The 27,132-nt window shown below is 33.8% G+C and overlaps 1 protein-coding gene across 1 annotated transcript; it reads right to left on the bottom strand.

Moving 5' to 3' along the window:
- Positions 1-410: 410 nt before the first annotated feature.
- Positions 411-26,663, bottom strand: LOC128997951 (protein seele). The gene is made up of 4 exons (XM_054423805.1): positions 26,626-26,663; positions 14,482-14,597; positions 6,719-6,922; positions 411-3,745 (listed from the first exon to the last, which is right to left on the bottom strand). Exons 2-4 carry the CDS (start codon positions 14,494-14,496, stop codon positions 3,587-3,589), a joined length of 378 nt encoding a protein of 125 aa, XP_054279780.1. The 5' UTR covers positions 14,497-14,597; positions 26,626-26,663; the 3' UTR covers positions 411-3,586.
- Positions 26,664-27,132: the final 469 nt, after the last annotated feature.

Genomic DNA, 27,132 nt, shown 5'->3' with positions numbered 1-27,132 from the left:
AATGTGGTCGGTCTGACACAGTGTCGTACGACCAAAATCGTATAGTAGGCGAGGGGCCTAATATGTGAGGTCAATTATCTCAGTAACAAAAATAAGGACAGAAAATAGAATATTATACACTAGGGCATTCTATAACTGGCTCGGACAACTATTTAAAACAAATAAAATTGGTTACAGCTGGTCCATATAGATTGGAGTCTTTTTCAGTATCCAAAAGTCAATAATGATAATGATACTCTTTAAAAACTTATTACTCTCTCTACTCAAAAAAGTTTCATGTCAACCCCTTTCTCCAAATGTATGGTGAACATTTTTTAAGGAAATCCTTAAATGAATATGTATAATGTTCTTTAAAATACAGAAAATGGTTCACAAAGAGAGTGAAGGTTTAAAATTGAAACACAGGTAACTAAAAAATACAAAATATATTTTTTCTATCACAGTTTTTTTACAAATTGATTGCCAGGGGATATTGATACACACAAAAGGAAATCGTTACAATAATTATAAGATTTTTTCACTTTTAAATACATGAAAAGGAAATGCTAACTTTGTCATGTTACAGTACTTCTTATACAAGATGCAACAAAATATTTATGCTGACAGTTAAGATGACAGTTTTTGCTGCTGTACTGTTGAGCAAGGTTGGTGAGGGGTGGATGAGATAGACACGCTCTAGAAAGATGTATGGAGGAAGGATATGCGCCAGACTTTTAATCAATTGTAATCATGTTTGTGACTGTCCAGTAATGGTTTGGGAACTCATTCAAGTTTATTCAACCCAACACATTTGTACATTTCAACATATTCAGACATCACGTTCATATATATATAATAAACATATCACTGAATATTGTTTTTGGCCTCTAGGGACATTAAAATAAAAAAGTAAATCAGTCATGAGTCTAGGTTTTACCATGTTACCTACGGTCAAACGCACATCATCTCAATCTACAGACAATAACTTTACTCTTACATCAGCTGGGTGAAAGTATGAGAGTGTATGTGTGTGTTGGGCTGTGTAAGGGTGTGCTTGCTCATTTATTGGGAAGTTATTAGCTTGCATCTTCCAATTTCCAATAGGTTGGGTGGGAAGAGGGAGTGGGATTCGACAAATAGTTTGTTCTTTAATCACCAATCACACAGTCCTCCAGCACAACCTCTAAAACAATAAAAATCTGTTTCCTTCTTTAATTATTGTACTGAGCCGTAGTTTTGATTTGAGTTTTGCAGTCAAGGGATCTCAAGTTTCGGGGACATTGCATGGCTGGTCACCAGAAGTTAGGGTTTGTGACTTTCTTGTAGGGGTTCCTTACACAACTAACCCCTGCACACTGGACAAACTGAGAAAAGCCATAAGCCATGAAATTGCCAACATGCCTTGTGCAAACTTAGAAAAGGTTCCATAGTTTTACCTCCAAACTGGAGGAATGCTCAATGAAAGAAGTGCATTGTATAAAGGATGTTATATTCAGATCTTAAACACAGTTGATTCATTGTTGTGATGTTACTTTCACTAATCTACACGAGCACCTTTCTACAATATGCAATTCAACTTTTCATATCAATTTAATTGTTTAGTCTAAGTTTTTTTTACTTAAAAACCATCAGATATTTTGCCGCATCCAGTACTTAACAAGCCCTCAGAGAAGAACAAGTTTACTCCATTATCTAATTTTTGTCCAAACCGACAGCAGGTTTGCAATTAAATTTAATATACCATTGACAATGATTTTTGGTATATGCATGTATGTCATTTTTAAGCTCACTTTTGTCACATTGAGAAATCCTTAAAACAACAGATTAAAAAAAAAAATATATTATACAGGGTTAACAACTTTACTGTGCCACCATTACTATCTCAACAACTTAGATGAAGGGAAAACTTTAAATGGGTAACTTCACCTAGTTTTTGGCGCTATTATAAAATATAAAATAATAAAAAAAATATTTTTCCTAGGTGAAGTACCCCATTTGAAGATTTCTCTACATATAATAGTTTCTTTTTATGTATTTAATGGTTGTGAATTGTTACACAATTACAATAGATTATCTTCTTGTACCACATCTATTTCAAAACTCCCCAAGCTCCAGCCTTTAAAGAATTAAAATATAGACCTCTTTGATGTGAGCCGCCAGGGTCTTCATAGATTCTAAATACGGCCCTGCCTATAGTGCATTCACAAAACTGTTTAGAAAATAGCTACATACATACACTTCCTAAATAAATCCCATTAAATGATCTGTCATACATGCTTCAAACTTTCATAACTTAAAATGGTGGGTACTCTCTATACACTAGCAATATTGTGCAATAAACTCAATACACTAGCAATATTGTGCAATAAACTCAATACACTAGCAATATTGTGCAATAAACTCAAAATTTCATCATCTGTACATCACGATAAAAAACAAGCAAAGTTAGTTAATTTTGATTGAAAGTTTGAAGTCGGTGATGATAGTTCAAAACAATATTACATAGATCTTTAGGCTTATATTTACATTTTTTACTTATGTTTGGACTTCTTTATACTTTGTTGCAAATATGTCGATTTGTTTTGGATTAATTACAAGTTGTTCATGTTGTAACCTAAAAGTAAAGCTAGTAACATGATTTTAACAAATGTTTAAAAATTAAAATTGTTATACTCTATTACATCTAGATATTAATTTACAACTTGATTTACTGTTCTTTGTAAGAACCTAACAAAACTATGTAATTAAAAATAATTGTAAAATCACATCAACATAATTTATTTGTTTCTAATGTTAATGTTGAAAACCTAGAAGAGTTATTTACAATTCTTTGATCACAATTTATTTATGATTTATTTACTAAGACAACATGGATTTTAAAAATATAGCTTTTTTAAATATTGGTATAAAAATATAGGTGTATATTTATTTCAAGATTATCGATTTTTACACGATAAAAATAAGATTATCTTTTATTTTGTTGTTGTTCATTACTTAACAGTCTCTCTCATGTTAAATGTTGTTCATTTATACAAATACCGTATTAAAATAATACTTTAAGTATTTACAAGTATAAAATCATGCGATAATTGTAATATTTCTGACAACAACGTTTCAAATTAGGTATGGATGAACATATTAAATAAATCAAACAACCCGCTACTATTCAGTAAAAATACCCCCACAAATACCTCCACCGCTGCAAACCTGCAGACTGAAAGAATTTCTATTTGTCTAATTGAATTTTTAACTAAAATATTTCTTCAAACATGTCAGATTTTATTCCGTATTTTAAACAGCATTAGGTTAATACAGTAAGTAATCCAATAGCTTATATGCTATGCTATAGAGGAAATTCATTAAAACAAATTAACTTCCCTTCTGATTGAAAATTAACAAAGATAAATTTAGTCAAAGTTAAATTAAAATGAGTGTATAATAAACAATTTTTAACAGCTACGTTGTGGTAACTCCTACCTAAGGTTTAAGGATTTGATGCAAGGCACATTTTAAAATTTGACATGGTAAGAGATTATACTGATTCATACAAAAAGGAAGATGTTACACCTGATTTGATTCTACCAGCTAACTAAACAACTCATTATAGTTATAACTCATCTTTTTCATCCTCAAAATTGTAATCATCATCAAGAGTTTGTTTGCAAAAACGAGCAGAATTTGAACACAATCGTATGTCAATGTTGTCGACTCCACTGCGGAATAATTTCATTGCCGTGTCTTCATGCTCCTCTAGGATGCTCTCACACTAAAAAAGATCATCAATGTAAATTAAAACAAGCATTAACAACTCAGACTTAGAATAGGCAATTGAAGATGGGTACAAATAATTTAAAAACGATTTTGAAAATACAACAAAAAACAATCAGATTGATACATAAATTAAAATATGACCAGTCCACCAAATCCTATTTTAGAGGGGTGGGTATTTTACAGTTCACGCCTTATATATTTTTGATACAATTTAATATTTTTTCCATATTGCTGAGACTCAAGAATTACCTGTGCATAATTATAATACATGGGGTAAAAATTATTTAGTTAAAGTTAAAACGAAAAAACAAATCTAAATTTATGACAAAACTGAAAGCATTTTACTTGACCTTGCACCTTACAGTATAGAAGATTTTAGTAATACCAATTTTAAATAATGTTTAGTATTTTGTAATGTTTTGTGGAGCTCAGCCTCCACAACCTGAGGTACCCAATTCAAATGTCCCGCCAAGAAGGCACACTCAACTCACGACTGATCGCACATGCGCGGCGAGCACGTGAGCTCAGTGGAGGAAGCGAGGACGGGGCCTTTTTGTCGGTGATCCGTAAGAAGATGGACGTGTCGGGGTAGGAACCCGGGAACATGGAGGTAAGGCCCCCACGAGAGGTATGGTGTTAGATATCTAATTAGTTTAAATTTCATTAATTATTATTTCCAGATTCTGTAGTCAAAATTGCTTATTTTATTTATAGCGTCACCTTTCAATTTGGATTTTCTCAAATGTTAGTTCACGTTGTGTCCAGTTGACTGATTAATAATTATTGCATACATTCAAAGATTATGGTATTTCTGTAGTTAAAATGGTTCGATTAGTATTAATAATCATCAAAGCTGGCTCTTTGGGTCTGTGATTAGCCGGTAAAATTTGTCTCCTCTAGTTAAATAAAAGGATCCAGTTGTTGTTTCCTACACGAACAGTTTGGTCGTTGTAGTGAATCAAACGACCACAATCACCAAAATGTAGCTGAAATACGCCACAGTTTAACTGTTTCTTATTGCTAATTTAGATAGTAAGTAACAATAGACACTATTCATGTATAACAAAGTTGTACTGTATTATGAATAAAAACTTTTTTCCTACAGTTACCAAACAATGTACATGTTCTCTCACTGATTTGAGAAAGCAAAGTGGCCAATTTGCTCATCAGTGAGACAATGTTAACATTGTCTCACTCCAGATTTGCAACGTGCAAGGTCGTATGCGCGCGAAATACGTTGGCAGCACTGGCCAGTAAATCCACCAGTAAATAGTTGGCACTGGTAAATCAGCTGGCCAGTTGTTGTACTGTTGTATCATTAAATGTCATATTAAAAGTTCACTTCTGTGTTAAAATATGTTACGTTTCTTTACCAATTTATTTGTTTTATGGAAACTGTAGGAAAAATATAATGTGCAACTCGAGTGCAAAGTGCAATTGCCTCACTCAAGAAACCATTCCTCACTCGCCTACGGCTCGTGAGTAAGTATTTCTCTCGAGTGAGTCAATTGCTCATTTTGCTCACTAGTTACACAAATAACTATTGAATCTTGAAATTCTACTATTAAAGCTTAACAATAACAACTCCTTTTTTGCTACCATGACATGACAAGCAAGAAAACGCTCAGCTGAGCAGTGACTTTCAGCTAAGACTGAGTTAGGTATTGATAACAGGATATTACATTTAAGATAGTTTCAATTCAACCCTTGCTTAAGGAATAAGAATGCACTGCAACAAAAGCACGGAATTTTTAAAACAACATTTTTAGATAACAACTGTTTTGAGTGTTGGCAGTGGCGTACTGTCATAGTTGCGGGCCTGGGGCGGCTTAGATGAGAGGGCCTTTTTTACATACATATATATATATATACAAGTGAAATAATAAATACCATAGTAGGCCTAACATGTTTAAAATAATTTTATGTTTAAAATTATTTTAAACAGGGTACCATGGTGTTTATTAAAAAAGTAACCCTAAACAGTAATTAAAATTAAAAAGAAATATACGCTTTTAATGTATTTTGTATCACTGATTAAATGAGCTTACTTCAACTATTTTAAATGTAATCTATTTTTGTATTTGAGAAAAATTGAATGATGCTAAATTAAATTTTCCTTGAAGTTTTTAACATTTTAAGTTTTTATGAGTTGGAGATTCGAAATAAGCTTGAGCACTCCAAGAAGTAACACAAATCAAGTTTTTTTCTGACACTTCTTTAAATTTGTTTTATTTAGGAGATAGGCCTACTATTTTTGTATAAAATACATTATATAATTATATTAGGCCCCTATCTTTATATTATACATTATATTTTACTATAATTGGTCCAAACGACTTCTGTGATCGGGGCAAAAAAGAAAGATATTGTCATCTGTGAAGACGAAATCGTGAGCGTCCGTGTTTGGGGTCGTAATCTCCGTCTCCCGCGGTCGCGCGGGTTATCTCCGAGACCGCGGAGCAATTGTAAACATGTCCTATGTTAACGGTGGAATAGTGAACATCTTTCGCGGACACAGGGATATATTCTACAAGCGGAAATCGTCAATATCTCCGGCGAACGCGTGGACAACATTATCGTCCCCTGCAATCGCGGCGAAATTGTGAACACGGAACATCTATTTGCGGTTGCAAGACCTTATTATCATCACCCGCGATCGCTGGGAGTCGTGATTTTCGATCGCGCAATCTTTGCAGACACTTCCGGTGATTGTGAGAACAGATTATTATATTCAAAAGCAAAATTTATTTTCGAATTTTCGAGACCCAAGTAAGGCCCCTTCCTAGGCCAAGAGGCCCTCGGCAATGGCCGTGTTCGAAGTTAGGGGAATACGGCCCTGATTTGGGGGCCTATGTTGGTGTGGGGCCTGGGGCGGACCGCCCCCCCCCCCCCCCTCGGTACGCCACTGAGTGTTGGGTGTTTAACCTGGCCTAAAGTCTTTAACCAAATGTTGACATAGTTTACTTACATGGTACTTCAAAGTATGGATTTCACCATCAGTGACAATATCTACGTCTTGGAGGTCCGGATTCATCTTCCCATCTTCCAAGACTAGTTTTAAAACAGCCAATTGTCCATTAGATTTGTATGTGGCACGGACATAATCTTCCATTCTATCACAAATCTTCTCAATAACATCTGATAAAAATACCTCTGACCGTCTTAACTCTACCTGCAATTGTAATAAACATGTGATCATTAAAATATACCAAATAATTGCACCATAGTTTAAAAACATTGAGTTGTAAGTTAAAAAATTTTGTAAAATTTATTTTACTAGATTACAATGTGGTTACGAGTACAAATTAATCGCTATTCAGTAGTCGATACTGAAATGTAGATGTTTAGCTCACCTGATACATTAAAAAAAATATGATTGGATTAAACATCAATTAATTAACTGTTGAGTTAGTTGTAACATTTGCAATGCAAAATGTGACTATCTGCATAGGTCCAATCAGAAACTGTCAAGGTGTTGAACTACTGAATCTTTGATAGAATATAATTAACCTCCATCACTGCTAAATGCATCAACATTTGTTGGAATACAGCTCGTGACATCTAATTGCTGGCACTTGGCCGATCGCTACTAGCAGCTGGTTCAAAAAAATCATGTCTCGTCATGCGGGTTGCGTCAACTTGTCCTCGCGACTAACGTGAAGGCGCTCAAGTACATGATACATGAGGAGTCAACTCCGTGAGGCAGCGGAAATATTTGCAGTCTGGTCTTTTCCTTACCTCCACCCACCTCCCACTGCCCGCACTAGGCCAAGTGCCAGCTTAGAAGTCAGGAGCTGTACACATGTAGATAGATATTACCAAAATAAAGCTCAGGAATCTAATTTATGAAAGAATTCTTATTTATGATCTATTTGCTTTCTAAAATGTCAATTGAGTTGCAAGCACAAACAAGAATAAGTAACAGTGTTTTCTAAGCTCAACAGTTTAAGTGAATTTTAATAGTTTTAACTACTCTAAATTTTGTAAAAATCATAAGTATGAAAGAAATAAGAGAGGAAAATATTTTGATAAATTAAGTTTTAAAGATTTATAGAATAGTAATCTTTAAATCAGCTTATACAAGTACTGGACCAAGTTAACCTATATTCAGGTTTTTTAAACCATGGACAAAATTTTTATTTTGTGAAAATACAGTTTCAGAAGGAAAACTATTTTAATTTGTGAGTTTATTTTTATTTATATATCTACTGAAAAACTTTTGTTGAAAATTTGTTTCAAAAACTTTGTGTGAATATGTAATTGATTACTAGCCTATATCAATAGAATACACACCATATAATTTGTTGAAACGGTGGAAGTAGATTTTAACAGCAGTTTAAGGTATTTGCCTTGAAATCACTGAAACACTAATATAAACTACTCAAACCAGTACCTACTCTGCAAAGGCTATCCAGCAACTAATTGGCCCAGCACACCTTGGCCTCAACCTAGGTGTAGGTCAAAGGGCTGTTATCAGTGAGATAACTGTGCATAGCATTGCTGACCTATCTGTTTGGTTTATTTACTTAGTGATTTTGCCAGAACTAATATTTTTATGCAAATTTGAAGTTAAAACCTTTTTAAAAGTTAAAAAATATTTTGTCTTTACATGTCTGTCAAGTACTTTCATTTTAAGCCTAAAAATAGTGGACATTAGTAAACATAAACAAATTCAATTTTAACTGTTATGGACAATAAGTATAAATTTAAAAAGGGTGATAGGGTTTTTGCTAAAGTAAAAGGTCATCCTTATTGGCCTGCTGTGATTGAGGGGATTGATGCATCCAACGACAAGGTCAAGAAATATAAAGTTATTTTCTATGGCAGTAACGAAGTAGGCTTTATCAAGGAAATTGATATCTGTTTGTTTCAAGAAAACAAATCTAAGTATGGTGTTCTTAAGCAAAAAAACATCAAATTTAATAATGCTTTGAAGGAAGCTGAACAAAGTTTTAATTCTAGCATGAAACTTAGGAAAAATAATACAAAGTCCAGATCTACTAACGACACACACCAAAGTGATACAAGTATGTTACATTCGACCTTTGAAAGCTCCGACACATCATGTACCATAAATAGTCCCACAGAACCCAACCTACATACAATCACATCGACTCCAAAAGAAGTACCTCAAAATAAATATAATAATACAATAAATGAAATCGAAGATAAAGGAAATATAACTCTGTCACTACTAGAGTCTAAATGGCTTACGGATGACACAATTAGAATTATCTTTGACATTTTGAATGATTTATTTCACAAGGAAACATTTTTTGTTAATCCTGTCATAGCTTTGGCCATTAAAACCCTTAATGATTATGAAGACATCCTCAAGCCACAAAACCTTGATAAGAAGCGATTTGTGTTTATAGCAGTAAATGACTCATCCAACATTCAACCAATAGGAGGATCAGGAACACATTGGAGCCTTCTGCTGTGGGATGTGCTCCAGAAGGTTTTCTATTATTTTGACTCACTAAAAAATGCTAACCTTCCACATGCAATGACAATAGCTGATAAGATAATGAATGTCTATCACCCTTCAATGAGCGCAACGGTCACAAACGTCACATCGCCGCAGCAATCAAACTTAGCAGATTGTGGAATCCACATGTTACTGTCTGCGGAGCTCATAGCCAACAGACTCCAGAATGAGCCAACTTCAATATCTCTAACAGTACTTGAACAGACCCTACCTAAAGTTTTTTCTGAATCACAAATTTTATGTGAAAGAGCAAAACTGGCATTAATTACCCATAATAATTCATTTATGCATCTAAACAAAAACACATTACTCGATCTTTTGTTTGATGGGTTAGGTACAAAAAATAAAGAAAATACATCAAGTTCACATAATGGTAATACGGATTCAAAGAATACGGATTCAAAGAAGACTAAACTACCCAAAGCTCAACTAACAAAGAATTTCAATAACAATAAAAAAAAGAAGAGGAATCACAACATAACAGCGCAGAATAACTTACCTGAATTAAAACCACCATTGCTAAATCATCAAAATCAAGACAATAGTAAAATAAAAATATCTGTGTATTCAGATAGCCAAGGAAGGAATATTGGTCCTAAGATTGAACAAAGTGACCCTGAAAAATTTCGGGTGGTAGGATCAGTAATGCCAAATGCAGGGCTTATACAAGTCGCTGAAACTGCATTGCATTGTAAAGAAGAAATCATTACCATCATTGGAGGAACAAATGACACACTACGACATGATCTATCCGGAATATTTTCCTCCTTAGAAGAAAGATTAAAAAAATTAAGTCTAACTAAACCAGTTATAATAACCTCTATACCCCACAGACATGACCTATCAAACACACATCCGATGCATAATGATATAGTTTTGGCTAACCACTATATCAGAGAATTAGGAGCTCGACTGGAATCGGTACATGTGGTGGACCTTGATAACCTCAGGAGATACCACTTTACGAATCATGGCCTCCATTTAAACAATACAGGAAAAAACGTACTGGATCGCCTTATCACTAACAAAATTAAAAAAATAATGAACTGTCAGGCTAATATTGATCAAGAAAATCATCTTGAAAAACCTAGAATCTATGTAACGGACAGGCACATGTCAAAGATAATAGAAGAGTATAGGAGTGATCGGACTGTAGCTTTTGCACATAGCATCTCGGCTGACTTCTGTGATTCCCGCCATATGTCTGCTGGTGTGGCAGTTGTCTTCAAAGACTATTTTGGCAAACCAAGTCCCTCCCAATGCCTTAGTCACCACTTAGCCCTACAAAACACCCAAGGGGCCTCAATCTACAGCCTTATAACAAAGAACCGTTATTATGGCAAACCTAACAACTGGGACTATGACACGGCCTTTCACCAACTGAAAAACGACTTCAAAAGAAGAGGGTTTCACCATCTAATATGCTCACCAATCGGATGTGTGCGAGATAAAATTAAACTGGAAAAATTTACTTCAAACATTGTCGACTTTCAACGTGAAACCGAGGCAGATGTTACTATTGTGTCCTATCATCAAGACTCCCACAGAGAATTGAGAAACGGCTTGTCTCATACAGAATTTCTCCACAAAATGACAAATTTATTGCACATGAAGACACAACTAGTGAGCATAGCGGCACAAGAAAATATTGGTGATGAGTCCCTGACAATACCAACTTGTCATAATCTACCTGCTTCAAAAACACAGCCACCTGACTCAACCACAGTGGTTAGAGCCCAACCTGCTGCATCCCCGGAGTCGACAACTGAGAAATTGTCCAGCCCCCAGGCAACTCCAACCCAGTCAACTGTAGTCACCATTGAGGGAGGGAGCAGTCCTACATCAGCTTCACCAACATCAGCTTCTGTAGTGTCCAGTGAAAGTGCTAATGGTCATTCTAGTGAGTCCCACAGTAGTAATGATGGGATTAGTCTACCCGTGCCCTCTTTAAACTGCTCTCCAAAGGTAACTCTGGTCACATAGCTAAAACTTTAAAATTCAAAGATACAACAATTTTCCATCAAAATATCCAAGGCTTAGCCTCAAAATTAGAGTCCTTACAAATTGTTCTTGATGAAATAAACCCCGATATAATAGTTTTAACAGAACACAAAATAAAATTGCAGGAAATTGATCGTTTGAACATTGAACATTACAAGCTCAACTCTTATTTTTGCCGTACAAGTTCTAATTGGGGAGGAGTTGTAATTTTAAGTAAAGAGCACTTAATTTGGTCACGGGTGGCTATTCCCAATCAGGAATGTATTCTGGAAGAGAAGCAGTTTGAGTGTTGTGCTACAATGTTTGTAATTGATAAGGTTAAATTTGTCTTGTTAGGTGTATACAGATCCCCAAAGAGCAATGTTAATGTGTTTTTGGATAGGCTTGAGAGTATTATCAACTCTTTTGTTTCCAAAAATTTGAAAAATACACATTTAATAGTTGCAGGTGATATTAATATCGATGTACTGGAAACCGACAACAATCGAGCAAAAAACACACTTTGCAGGTTGAAAAACATTTTAAGGAGTTTTCATATGAGTTGTGCTGTAAATTTTCCAACCCGAGTTTTTAATGGATCAACTTCAGCAATAGATAACTTTCTTACTAACTTTAAAAAAGATGAAATTAAAGCAAGCGGTGTAATTACATTACTGTCAGATCATGACGGTCAAATTCTCCAAATTTTAAATTCACAAACTAAACAATGTAATACTGATTATATAATTGACAATAGGAGACAATTTAGTAAAGAAAATAAAGAATTGTTTAAAAATTACATAGAAGCTGAAAATTGGCAGACAGTTATTTTTTCTCCAGTTGATAAAAAATTTGATGTTTTTTTCAAACTGCTCTTATACTACTTTGACTTATCATTCCCCAAAAGAACAATGAAATTAAGAACTACAAGAAAATCTTGGATAAATGACAGTTTAAGGGAAGAGAAAAAACAGATTATTCAAATAAATAAACAAGCTCGTTTCAATAATGACTTAAATTTGGCAAAATTAGGTAGATTAAGAAATAAAATATATAGAAAAAAACTGATTGAAGTAAAAAAACAGTTTTATGATAGCAAGATTAAGAAATCCAAAAATGTAATTAAAACTACTTGGGATATTATAAACTCAGAAACCAGGAAAAGTTCAGTTAATTGCACAAATAATATATTTTTAGTAAATGGAAACAAAAGAGTTACAGATCCTCTCGAAATTAGTAATTTATTCAATTCTTATTTTATTAATGTTGTGAAGGACAGGCCTATTAATGTGTCCCCTTCTTGTAGCCAACAGACTTCCAGAGATATCCGTGAACAACTATCTCCAACCGGCTCAACCTGTGTCAATATTCAAAATCAATTCTATTTTCGTGACACTAATAAAGATGAAATTGAAAAAATCATAAATTCTTTTAAAAACAAACTATCCTCCAGCCATGACGGGATTCCAATGTCAGTCATAAAATTTGTAAGAAAGCAGCTAAGTAAAATTCTCTCTCATTTAATCAACTCCTCTTTTGTTAGTGGCATTTTTCCAGACAATTTAAAAATTGCTAAAGTAATACCAATTCCTAAATCTAATGAGGCTACAGATATTGGTAATTACCGACCAATATCTTTGCTATCACCAATATCTAAAATTTACGAGAAAATTGTTTCTAATCAATTAACTGTGTTCTTAGAAGAAAATTCAATCCTAGAAGACATCCAACACGGATTTAGGAAAGATAAGTCCACTATTACAGCGATTGTTGGCTTTGTCGAATCAGTCATTGAGTCAATTGACAAGGGTGAGCACGTGTTGGGAGTGTTCATGGATTTGTCGAAGGCGTTTGATAGCGTTAATCATGAACTATTACTTTTTAAATTAGAAAAAATTGGAATCAGGTATAACTCTCTTAATTGGTTTAAATCATACTTATCAAATAGACAACAGTTTGTTGAAATAACTCACATCACTAAAGACAATTATAAATCAAAATACAGTTCAAATATGGGCACAATAAGATCTGGTGTACCTCAAGGATCGGTCCTGGGACCTTTACTTTTCATTTGTTACTTAACAAATTTTAAAAAGTGTCTAAATTTTGCCCCATGTACAGGTTTGTATCTTTATGCAGATGACTCTAATCTTAAAGTATCTGGGAAAACTGCAGAAGATGTTGAGTTGCTATCCACAATAGAAATAGCTTGTATTGAGGATTTTTTTAATAATCACAATTTAAAATTAAATGAAAGTAAAACCAAATGTGTCACATTCAAAACAAAACAAAACAAAAACAATTCCAATCCTAATATTGAAGTAAATAACCAACCAATTGAAATAACAGAAGCCGTAAGGTTCCTTGGCCTGACATTGGACAGCAACTTGTCTTGGGACAAACATTGTAAACTTGTTATCAATAAAATAAATTCTGGTCTTTGTGCGATTAGAAAAATGTCAAAACTATGCAGTGTTGATGTTTTAAAAATGATCTATTTTTCCCATATTCAATCCCATATATCTTATGGCATATGTGTATATGGAGCCACCTCAAATTCGAATCTAGACCAAATTTTGACAATACAGAAGCAATCAATCAGAGCTATGTTAAAAATGAACAAAGATGATTCTGCAAAAGAACACTTTAAACGTCTAAGGATCCTCACTGTTTATGGTTTGTATGTTCTTGAATGTATTATGTTTGTCAAAAACAAAAATTTTATTCCACCAATTAAAGAAAATAATCATAACTACAATACACGTAACAAAAATAATTTTGTAATTGGAAAACACAAATTAGAGCTCTTAAAAAAAAAGACTGTCAATGCAGGACATGAATTTTTAAAATTTATTCCTTTGAAAATTAAAACAGAACAAAAACCCAACATTTTTAAAAAACGTCTCAAGGAATATTTAATGGACCTGTCCTTGTACTCGTTAGACGAATTGAAAATGGCGATATCATAGTTTTAAGCATTAGTTTTAACTTATTTGACACTATTCATGTACAACTATGCATACTATGAATAAAGATTCTTGACTATGACTATGACTATGACTATTATTTTATATTAAAAACTATGAGTTGCTTTCAAAGTCATAGTTTTTAATATAAAAGAATGACAAGATTTTTAATACTGTATAATAAATGTGTCTTGAATAAGATTAACTTTGCGAGATCTCCTATTGATACCATACTCGTCAACAACAACAAATAATAAGGTCAGTAATTGTAAAATTGAAATTGCACTACAGACTTACTGATGATTTTTTCATCTCCCCGTTTCCATCAAGCCTGTAACTACCTACATCAACTTTTTTGTCAGGACTTGTTTTGTCTATTTCTTTTTCGATTTCTTCCACAATTCGTTGGCAAACTGTAACAAAAGGTTTTACATAAATCTTTGACTTAACAATGCAGCTAATCTCAATGGAGATGAACAGGTTGAATACTCAAACAAGAAGTACCTAAGAAAAGTATAACCCTAACAATATAAAATAGTACCTAATAAAATTACATAGGTATTCTGGGAACGATATTTTATTTTGTGAACCATTGCAGATAATGCAATAAAACGTTGTAAATAAGTACGGTACCTAAAATATAATTTTTCAACCAAATATAATTTTTTTCCATCGTACCTGGGATGGACCAGACGGAGTCGAAAGGAAATCTTAAAAAAACATAAGTCAAGTAACTTAGTACATTAAACTAAAAGGTAATTCCCCAGCCAAAACAGCGGCAGATTGAATTAACGATCTTGAACTTGTTTAACAAAGCTAAGTGTTTAACCTCGACACCCCTCAATGCTGACTGTCCAAATCCCTGAATAGCTTCCCAGTGACCGCAATTAAACTCTTCAATAGTCTGCCTGAAGAAGTCAGAAGTATGGATGTGGCTGGGTTTAAAACCTCAGTGAAGGAAAAACTTCAAAATAGGCCTATCTACTCATTCAACGAACTAGATGACGTGCCACTTTTTTAACTCGCCGCCATCTCAGTTCAGTTTTTAAATTAAATTTGACACAGTCTATCCGGAATACCGGCCAGAGACGAAGCCTTCAAGTAAGTTTCTATTCCCTGTAATATTAAACTGCTGCTGTTTTGGATAGGACCAACCTTTTTGGTCAGGTTTGCGGCACTGTTTTCATTTAATTTTTAATACACTTAGTTTGATATACTATTTGATTTATGCTCTCATTAAAAATGTCCTTCTGACCCTTTGTGGAGTGTCCCATGTATGATTAAAAAACATTAAATTTGCTTCAAAGAGTTTGTTTAGTAGGTAACAGTACTTACGTGTACTTAAGTGCTCCTTGATCCATTATCTGCAATGGTTACAACAAAAAATAGCTATTGCGGAACTTTTAGGGACAAGGAATGATAAGCTCTATTAAATAACGCTAACTTGTGATTCTAAATCACCGCTGTTTTGGCTAGAATTAACTTTTTGAGGCTGGACTTGCGACACTATGTTATACCCATAGATGGACTACCTTTAATTTAATGTAATACTCGACCTGTGCTCTCATTAAGAGATCTCCTTTTGAATCCTTATGGGTCATCTTAAGTTTAAAGTGAAAAATAGTAGAAATATGTTATATCGTAGTAAGACAAAAAGTGGGATAAAAAATAAGAAAGGAAAAACAGAGGTATAAGTAGAAGACCAAATAATCAGCCAGACTTAGAAGGTTCAAATTTCGAGTTAGCAAAAACTTACACTTCATCTATGTGAAAACAAACAAGATGACAGAATCCAAAATGTAGGACTAGACTGGCAGCAGCTCAAAGATGCTATTGAAGTATGTCTAAACTAATTGGGAGCATATTACTACTAACCACAAGTAAACTTCACATCACATTTAAATTTTGAAGCTTGTTTTTCGTGGTAAGTTCATGTCCGGTGACACTCGTCATCATCATCATCATCATGTTTATTGGCACATAACGTACAGAGTTTACAGGTAAATGTACAGGTGCTTCGTCATCTTCTTATAACATTTAAAAATAGTCCTTTCTTAAAACAAAAAAAAAATAACAGACTTAAACGTATTTAGTATTAATAACCAAAAAATGTTGTAACATCTCTAAACATTGCATAGTCTATCTGAAAATTTATAAAGATATTGTCAAGCTTAAAACTAAATAACAGGATTTATATAATTTAATAATAAAACATATCTGTAAAACATAAAAAATGTACAAAAGATTTATGGTAGTCAATAAAATATTTGTAAAATTGCATAACGAAAAAAAATATATAGGCTATCTATCTTTGTAGGCTAACATTAAAAATTCAACAAGGCTAACATTGAAAAATCAATTTTTACCTATCATCAAATGTTACGGCGAGGAACAGGAGCAGCTTATAATATTTGAGAATCATTTAAAAAATCACTAACTTTATAATTGGCCTTTTTAATAGAATGCTCTTAACATTATCTGCAAATTGTGTTGGACTCATTGCTAGAATTTTCAAGGCATTTGGGAGTTTATTGTACAATTTAATTCCCATGTAGTGAATGCTCTTTTCTAAAGATGTCGTAGAGTGATGAGGGTATATAAGTAAATCCTGGTTACTAGTATTGTAATTGTGGCTATTTTTTTCAATATAGTACCAATTTAAATTATTTTTAATATGGCACAGAACCTCAAAGATGTATATACATGGTAGGCTACTGTAAGTATCTTTAAACCTCTAAATATCTCTTTACATGAGCTTCCAGGCTGTTTGAGGGTCATGGCTCTTAGGAATTTCTGTTGTACTTTTAAGACGTTTTTTATTAAATTTGATGAACCCCATAATGTTATTCCATATTTCAAGAACGGATAAAAATAGACATAGTACAATATTAGTTTAGTTTCTATGCTGGTACAGTGTGCAAGGCAGCTCATGTTAAAACAAATTGTGTTTAGTCTCTTGCATAATGGTATAATATGTTCATGCCAGTTTAGATTTTCATCGCATATTACACCTAATAATTTTACAGATTTCTGATTACTTAAACCATTGTTGCCAACTTTAATCTTTATTTCACCCTCTCTATATTGTATACTTCTGAAGTGAATTATATTTGTCTTGTCAGCATTCAGCAATAGTCCATTTATTTTAAACCAATGTTCTAATTCATTTATTATTGTCTGAGCTGTAAATTCTATTTTTTTCGTGCTATTATCTCTAATTAATGTTGCAGTATCATCTGCAATCATTACTATTTCGGCCTTAATATTCATTGGCAATTGATCTCTGAGGAACTCCTGACTTTACAGTATCATATTTTGATTCATATTTCATGTTATCTATTATTAAAGATGTTTTTTGCTTTCTATTAGTTAAGTATGATCTAAACCATTTCAAACTGTACCCTCTGATTCCATATACTTCTAATTTTTTTAACAGGATATCGTGGTCTACACAATCAAATGCCTTTGACAGGTCACAACAAATTGCTGCAGTAGTCTGTGACCTGTCCCATGCTCTGTAAATATTATCTGTTAAAGAGATTAGATAACCGTGTTGACTTTTAGTTATTAATTTATTTTTTTCTAGATATTCCTGTGATTGTAAATTTGCAGCTTTCTCAAATATCTTTGAAATAACAGGTAACAGTGAGACTGGGCGATAGTTTTCAATTAAATTTTCATCACCTTTTTTATAAATTGGCCTAACAATTGATATTTTAAGTTTTGATTGAAAATCACCAGTTAACAATGATTGGTTTATAAATGTGCAGATTGGCAAAGCAAGATGATCTTTACACTCCTTGATTAAGGTTACAGGAATCTCGTCCCAACCAGTAGATTTCTTATTTGGTAGTTGTTTTTTTTTGTTTTTTTTTTGTCCTAGTACGCTAGGCACGAGCCTGGGATTGTTTTTCACATTACTTCGGGCTAGACCTAGGGGTTGCGGCATTATCACTTAGATAAATCCATTGGTGACTTGGCGGGGATCGAACCCGGGACCTCAGGGACTGAAGTCCCGCGCTCTAACCACTACGCCAGCTCGCTCCCCCTTATTTGGTAGTGATTGTATGATCTTTAAAATTTCATTAACATGTAATTCTCTGAACTCAAAAAACAAACTTTTTGAGTTTATCCCTGTTTTACAACAGTTAACAGCTTTTCTGGTTTACTTTGAATATTCAGTTTCTTTCTTATGTCTAGATAATGATCATTGAAATAATCTGGAATAACTTTGGGGTCTTTAACTATGGATCCGTTAATTAGTACTTCTGTAAAATCGTTCTTTTTCTTTGTATTCATTCCTTGCTCATTTTTAATCACTTTCCAAGATGCTTGACTTTTGCACTTTGTTTGTTTGATGTATTGATCATTTGCCCTTCGCTTTGCTGCTCTAACCACTTTTTTAAATAACTGTCTGTAAGATCTAAGATCTGTAATAATGTTGTGCTTCAGCACCATTCTCCTTTGCCTCTCTGTGAAGACGTCGTTTGTTTCTACTTGAAACTTTGATCCCCTCTGTCACCCATTGTATTTCTTTTTTTGTTTTTTACTCTCTGAGGTCTAGGTGGAAATACTTCATTCATGGTCAAAATGAAGTCGTTTAAAAAATTGTTATAATTATCATTTACGCTTTTCCCAAGCTCTACCTTCCATTTCAAGTTTTTAATTTTATTCTTAAACTCAGCTATATCATTTGGAGTAAAATATCTTTTAAGGACATGTTCTTTATTTTTTTTATTTTCTTTAAATCTGGGTAATGTAGCCCAAATGGCACTATGATCAGAAAGACCTATATCTTTAACGAGGATGTTTTCTATCTCATGTTTCTCATTAGTAATAATATTATCAATGCAAGTTCCACTGCTAGGTCTGGTCACCTCCATAACATTGACTTTGAAACCATTAAAATATAGAACATTCAAAAATCCATCTGAAGCCTTATTATCTAAGACATAAATATTACAATTAGTAGCTATTAATACATTTAACATTTTCCTCCCTTTCAACTTATTTAATAAATACTGTAACTTTTTCAGAAAACTAGCTAATGTGAACTTGTATGGTACTCTGTATAACGATACAATTATTGTCGGTTTTACAAAGTTCAGAATTTCAATGATGGAACATTTAAAATAAAAATCTTCATTAACAATTTTAAGGTCATTTCTTATTTTATATTCTATACCTGCATTTTGTTTTAGTAAAATTGCTGACCCACCTCTTGAACCATTTTTCCTAGCATAGTAGTCAGCTACACAGAAGCCATGGATTTTGTTCAACAGTTCTATAATTTCTTTAGGCAACCAATGTCCATTAAAAGAATATATAGGGGAGAGTGTTGTACCTTTGACCAGTTTTCACTTAACAATTTTTTGTAGAGACAGGAAAGCTCCAATTATTTTAAAAGCAATCAACTATGATACTTAACTGTTTATCCGTGGATTAAATATTTGTTCTAGTTCCTTGTCACAAGTTTTAACCTATTTTTAGTAATAAAGAAAATTTGTTACATGGTGGTCAAAGGTTCAACATGCAGTTGTACCTTTGACCAGTAGGTGTTGTACCTTTGACCAGCATATCGATTTCAGTCCAAAACAGGTAGAAAAAAACAAATATATATCTTACATATGACAGTTAAAATAACTTATTCTACTTTTAGGATAAAAAGTCCACTGCAAAATTGAAAAATTCTCTTTGACGTGCTTATCAACATGATTTGGCAGTGTTGGGGAGCTTGGTGACAACCTCCTGTGGGTTCTACAAACAATGGCTTAATATTAATACATTAACATATTTCAATAAAAACCAGTAATAACTACACTGAATACAGATGATTTTGTACCTTTGACCTGGTCAAAGGAACACTACTATTAAGTGGTCAAAGGTACAACACTAGTGCTTCCCGCCATTTTATATATATTCTCAAAAGATAGGCTATGTGATAGTATCAGTTTCAAACATCCAAGAGAAGTTAGAGGATTAACATCAAATAATAACCCCCCTTTTTCACTTTTATCTGTAGAAAAATATACATTTTATAAAACAAACAATAAGGGGCGGTTCACGAGCTCGGGACTATCGTAGTCCGAGCCCAGAATCCGGAAATAACCGGTATTTGGGCCGCGACTTAAAAAATCGGGTTCACGAGCTCGAGACTATATAAGCCGCGGACCAAACTGATAGGCGGCACACAATTAGTGCAGGGATAAAACCCGGTTTTAAAAGTTGGGTTCACGAGTCCAATTACAGATAGTCCCGGCTTCTGAGCATTAGTCCCGGTGGGTTCACGAGTCAAGTCCGAGCCCAAATGAGATGGTTCGGGCCCAAAAGAACAATGGTGTTTGGTCTCCAACTCAGACCTGGTAGGAGGCAGGTTTAACGTGACATGATGCCGGTTTTATCTAATTAGCTCCTTTATTTTTATTATTTGTTAAAAACTAATGTTTAAATATGGTTCCTCATTAAATTCCGAACAGTTTCATTACCCACAACACCATATTTAAAAAATATGTAAAAATGGTAAAAAGGCTCATAAAACATGAAAAAAATCATCAAACAGCTTAAAACGACAGATAAATTATGCACGTAACAAAGTAGTATCATAACAAAGATATTTTACTGACAAACCCCATGTTATTACAATTTTAACGACAAAATTATGCGTAGAATATAAATATAACTAATCAGCCACAGTTAAACCATCGTTATTTAACATAATTATCAGAAATAGTTTTTTGCCGTGGGAAACATCAAGCAAACCGTCAGTCGTTGAGTATGGTTAGCGGTGATATCACCGTCTTGTGTTGTCTGTTGTACTCCCTGGTCGCCGTGTGCATTGAATATGACTATGAAATATCTATACTGTATTATGTTAACAATTATGTACCATCACTCCACTACCTCGCATAAGACCAGCTCGTTATCATGACTAAAACCCTTTTATGACTTGATGAATTTAAAGATAAATTAAAATGTTCCAAAGATACCGTCAATGAGTCATTTGAGGCGTTCACTCCAAGGCACGGATTTCCCGACAGCAAAATCCATTACAGTATTCTAAATTGAAAAAAAAATTTTAGTTGCACTAATTTTGGTTGATGGCACTTTTCATCGAGAAACTGGTGATTTATTGGATGTTAGTAAAGTTTGGATGGTAGCTATTTGTTTGGTAATGAAAGCAGAACAAATAAAATTTTCAGTTCTAAACTATGCCCAAAGAAAAAAAAACAATGTTTTTCCACAAGTAAATATAATATAATACTAGTAAATCCTTCCTACCTTGTAAAATATAAATGCATTGTAATGAAACTGATTTTAAAAATCGCAACAACACAAAATGTAAATTAAAAACCATAGCTGTTAACATAAATAATATTACGAGCTAATTGCAGAATATTATTATCAACATTTAATAGTTAGATTATTATAGAGTGTAAGAATAACGGAAAGAATATTCTTTGGTTACAGCCACGATTAAATCCAGCACACACATACGATTTTTATATCTAATACAGACAAAACTCTAATTTTATTTATATATATCCTACTCATATTATAAATGAGAAAGTTTGGATGTATGGATGGATGTATGGATGTATGTTTGTGACAAGTGAACGCGAAAAATACTGGTCGGATTGGGCTGAAATTTGGCATGATGATAGCTCACATTCCCGATTAACATATAGGCATATTCTTATTTCAAAAATCCTTTCGGGCTCCGCCCCAGTGGCTCTGGAGTTTCCCATGTTAACCTTATGAGAAATGGAATTATTGAATCTTAACAGTTGTTTCAATTAAACAAGTTGGTTCTGTTCTATGATGTTCAATAGCATTAAAGTTACAAGGATTACCAACAGGGTGCAGCACTATTATTTCTTTTACATTATTTATGACAACAGCTAATTTGCAACCAAAAGGTGAGTGAGCGTAGCGAACGAACTTCAACCTGGAGGCGAGTTAGCGTAGCGAACGAGCTAACCTGAAGGCAAGTGAGCGCAGCGAACGAGTTCCAACCTAAAGGTGAGTGAGCGTAGCGAACGAGCTCTAACCTAAAGGACCTAAAGAACTTCAACCAGGACGTGATTGAGCCATGCGTACGAGAGAATCTTGAAAATTAAGAAGTTAAACGGGGCAAAGCCCGCGGGTTACAGCTAGTTTATATATATTTTAGATAATCAGTACTTCTAAATACATTTTAGTTTCAATAATTGTACCATTTAAATAAGTTTAGTTAAAATAATCCTATCCAAAAATCACCATCCTTAATTATCGGGCATTTATGCAAAATAGGCATCCATCCGGTTATAAATACCCGGTTATTTTATGTCATGCATCTTAATTGAATTATAATAATGCACACAGAAAAATATATATGTCACTAAAGACTTCCATTATCTGATTTCATACAAAGGTGGATTGTTGTGTTTATAAATCAATAAACTTAGATTATCATAGGCGAGCATTGGGACAATGAAAAACGAGAAAAATAATCGGTTTGAAGGACGTTTTGGTCTTTTATCACGATCATCCTATTGTATGGAAGTGCGTATGTCAACAGCAGTGGCTTCACGTGTTTCCAGACTGTTGTTACTGGTTGTTACCAACGTCGCAACAGAAATTCCATGCGAATCCCTGTCATTAGGCTCCGCTATGGATTTGGTCTCGACCTACAATGGGCCCGGCTTTCACATCATTAGGCTCTGACTCGTGAACCCATTTTTTGGTCGTCGCTTATATAGTCCGGGACCAACGTCTGGTCGCGGGCTATGAAGTCCCGAGCTCGTGAACCGCCCCTAAGTCAACAAATTTTTACTTTTCAGTAGCAAAAATGAATAAACTCAAATATCTTCCAACACAGTTTTCAATCTCCAATGCAAGGCGAAGTAGTTCTCTGGTGGCTGATCTATGAACTAGTTTCATTAGCTTCCCTATACAGCCTCTAGATTTCACTATATGACTGGTGGTCAAAGGTACAAGATGGTCAAAGGTACAACACTCTCCCCTAATTAAAGTTTTTTTATTTATTTGATCCAAAATTAAGCTTAATTCCTTGAATTTTTCTTTTATTCCTTGAATGTTTATGTGCATTAATGAATCTTAATTATGTCTAATCTTAAAATCTAATCTAGAGCTACCTAACCTAATTTGGCTGGTGTTGTCATCTCTTGGTCGTTTCCCTGTGGGTGTGGACTGCTGTGCCTCACAGCTGTTTGTGATGGGGATGACATCCTGCGATGTCTCTTCCGGTAGCTTGTAGAACTCATCATTGTATTTGGATGTAAGGGCCTCATTCGTTGCTATATGGGTTTCAGATGCTGCCTCAATGATTTTATTGGCCAGCCACCTCTTGCCGATTCTATTAAGGTGTTGTCCATGTTGTGTGTGGTGATAACGCTCAGTTGAACTCACTTTTACCAGTGTTACATTATTGTACTGACAACACATTTGTACCAAAGTTTCATTCGAGATCCTGATTTCAGTGTTCACGCAAGATCATTCTGTCAAGTCATATATTAATGGAAAATCTACAACTATTATTCTTTGCTTGCTGTATTTTTTTTATTGTTTTTGATGTACTATCCAGGGCATGCTGGGCCTCATTTCTAGCAATATCATTAGAACCAGCCATTATTAGCGAAAAATCTTCTTCGTTAAGTTTCTCCCCGTCAATATTCTTCTCAATTAAGACTTCATTTACACAGGCTCCAGGTCTTACAAAACCTACTGCCTCAAGAGATTTAGTGTTTCCATTTAGATGATGTGAGATATCCCTGCCATGGCTATCAGCACACAAAAGCATTTTAGTTTTTTTCTTGATTTTGTTTTTTTCAATATTTTTGTTTACAGATGTATTGGCTTGTTTAATTGTTGTAGAAGGAACTAATTCTGTGTCATCTTCTTGTCTGTTCTTGTGGATTTCTGAGAGAGTGTCAAAGCGATTGTTTATGTTGAGTGTAGGTGTACTTCTCATTAGAACTTGAGACTGTCTTTTTTTGGAGATTTTAACTTCCTGCCAATCTGATAACCTGTCAGATTCAACCCTAATGCTTGATTGAGTAGCTAGAGGGGGGAAACAACTTAAACAGGTGGATTTAACATTTTCCATAGACTGTAGTTTTTTTTTCTAGATCATTATTTTCTGATTTCAACAGTGATATAATGGTTTCTACGGTTCTGAGAGATGACATCATGTTGTTTGATTCTTCTCTAAGTATGTTACACTCCATGCATTTGTTAATACTGTTGTTTGATTAGAAATACCACAGTTTTTCTGTTGCGACACGTTTTTCTTCTTCTGCTTGTGATATTATAATTTCTTACAATTCCTTTTCCTTTTTTAGTTTACCTTCAAGGGTATTTATTTCATCCTCTAAATCAAGTACTTGGTTTTCATGACACTTTTTCATTACTTCCAGTTCTTCTTCTTTTTGCTTTAAATCATCTTCATTTTCTTTTTCTTTCAACAGCACACTGTCTATTTCTTCTACCAGAGACACCCCCTCTCGTTGAATATCGGTTTTCAGTTCTGTTTCATTTTTATTAGTATTTTGTAAGCATCCAGTACATTGCCATTGATTTACTTGTTCCATTGACATTTTTTTTACTGTAGAGTAGTCCAAATTCAAACAGCCTAAATGAAACCAGTTATCACAGCTATTACAAAATTTTGCTGAAGACCTCACCCCTTTTGAACAAATTCCACATAAAGTTTTAGACATATTTCAAAAATACTCTGAAGTAAACTTAATTCAAAAAACAAATGTAATTAAAAAACAAAATGTATGCCTTTATAATTCAGGCCTTAAAACGCTCTGTTCATAGAAATTCTCAGTCCAGTGTAAATATAAGTTAAATAAATAATTGTATTAAAATTTTCTTAAAAAAATAATTTTATTTTATTTTATAAAATTATTAAGAAATATAACATTTATTTTTCAAGCTGACAAATTCTAAGTAGTGAAGGTTAAACTCATAGATTAACTTGTTATCTCTCAAATCTCACTGATCGCTAGTATGGGCGAAATTTTGTTTCTATTATTTTAGGGTTAATTTCATGATTTGGGATTTACAGTTTGGTTATATATAGTTATAATAACTAGGGGACGAGTTATTGATCATGATTAGGACCTACATCGTTGTATTTGGTTAAACAAGGTTTTAAATGACTGAAAAAACGAGATACAAATTGTAAACAAAACACAACCTCTACAGTACACCGGACAGAGAACAATAAAATTGCACTTCAGCTGTTCTATAAGGATGAGAAATCTACCAAGTAAATATGTTTTATCTATGCTACTAACCAGGAGAACAAAGCTAGATACAGCCAGTTAAACAACATGAAAAGAAACTGAGTTTTTGAAAAAAAAACTTTGTGAATGGTATTTGGATCAATTAATGACAGAGGAGAGGGCCGAATAACAAATAATCAAGATCTGAAGAAAATGAACAAAGAACTGGATATAATATAGCCAAGAGTGAATAGCATAAGATTGAAATAGCTGGGAAATGTACAGAGTAAAAAAATTGGTGCAATGGTTATAAAGGCATGGCTGGGGCAACAATGAGATGACGTCCGCTAGAACGACCCAGAGTCAGATAGCGGGACCTAGTGAATCAAGACCCCAGGAGTGAAGCAAGTCCAGAGGTAGCTTATGACAGACAGCAAATTGTTAGCAAATAGATATTTCTTCCACCTCCTTGAAATTTTATTTATTGATACCGGTAGGCATAATAATTATCTCTGTAAAATAGTCTTGAGAAAAGAATTTATGTGTTTGTTTTAGTTTTAACAAAGTTTAGGTGTGCCTATGTAATTTGTGCTGTTTGAACTTAAATAGCCTAAAAATAAAAGTCGTCAGGATTAAATTACAATAATACTTAAAATTAACTAAAACAATTAATGTCTTACGATTAATCCCAGGGAAATTTGAAATGCTAAGTAGCCGCTGTTAGTCAGGAAGTCAAGGACGCTCTAATAACATGAATATAAAATAAATGATTTTAAATTTCTTTTGAATTTAAGGTGGTCTGACTGCCTTCAGATGCATTGGCAGATTAGAAACTGATAAAAATTATAATAATTTTATATTGCTAGTACATAACCTAAAAAACAATGCACTGGCATATCAGTTCCATCCAACTAAAAATTAGGCCTAATTGTGGACTGTTAAATTATGGAAAAGAACAATTCTTACTTAAACATTTCATTTGTTGGAGATCAAATTTTGCACACTGTCCCAGTTGAAATATTAATTGATACATAATAAAAATGGTAAAACAAAAATAATTCATCACTGGAAGGGATTATCTAATCAAATATAAACTTAAAACAATAATAAAGATAAGTAGGTTAAAGTTTGGATCCTTCACTGATAGAAACTGTGATGTTAGTTTTTAATGAAACTAGGCCTAAGTTAAGTAAATTTAAACTAAACAAACGTGGCGTTTCTTGACTGAGTAATGTGTTGTGTTGTCTCGTCTGTGTACTAAACCTAAACTTAACTTAAAAAACTTAACCAATCAATCTTTGTCTTAATCTTAATCCAATCCAATCCAATACCAACCGAACTATACATATCACATATTTCCTACCCCAACCCAATCCCATCCCAACTGTACTGTACTCGATCGAGTGTACTCGTTCTGTATCGTATTGTGTGTGTTGTGTTATGGTGTTAAGCCCCCCACACACTACCAGACCAGACCTACAGACCAGACCGTCTGGTCTGGCGTCTGGCACTTGTCTTATCGTGTGTGGGGCTGTCTGCAGACCGATTTTCTCGGACCAGACGGTCTGCGTGTCTGATGGTTGAACCCTCAGACCACAGACGGACGGTCTGAGGTTCCCCCACCACTATTTTTGTCTGGTCTGTGAGTGTGTAGCGCTGTCTGTCAGACGACCGACCATCATGACAGTCTTCATCCATTGTTGGAGTTCTCACCACG

The sequence above is a fragment of the Macrosteles quadrilineatus genome, unplaced genomic scaffold, assembly GCF_028750875.1.
Source record: "Macrosteles quadrilineatus isolate MER2022 unplaced genomic scaffold, UCM_ALF_1.0 Scaffold_7__1_contigs__length_78375512, whole genome shotgun sequence".
Lineage (NCBI taxonomy): Eukaryota > Metazoa > Arthropoda > Insecta > Hemiptera > Cicadellidae > Macrosteles > Macrosteles quadrilineatus.
This window is presented reverse-complemented; position numbering and strand designations above follow the sequence as displayed.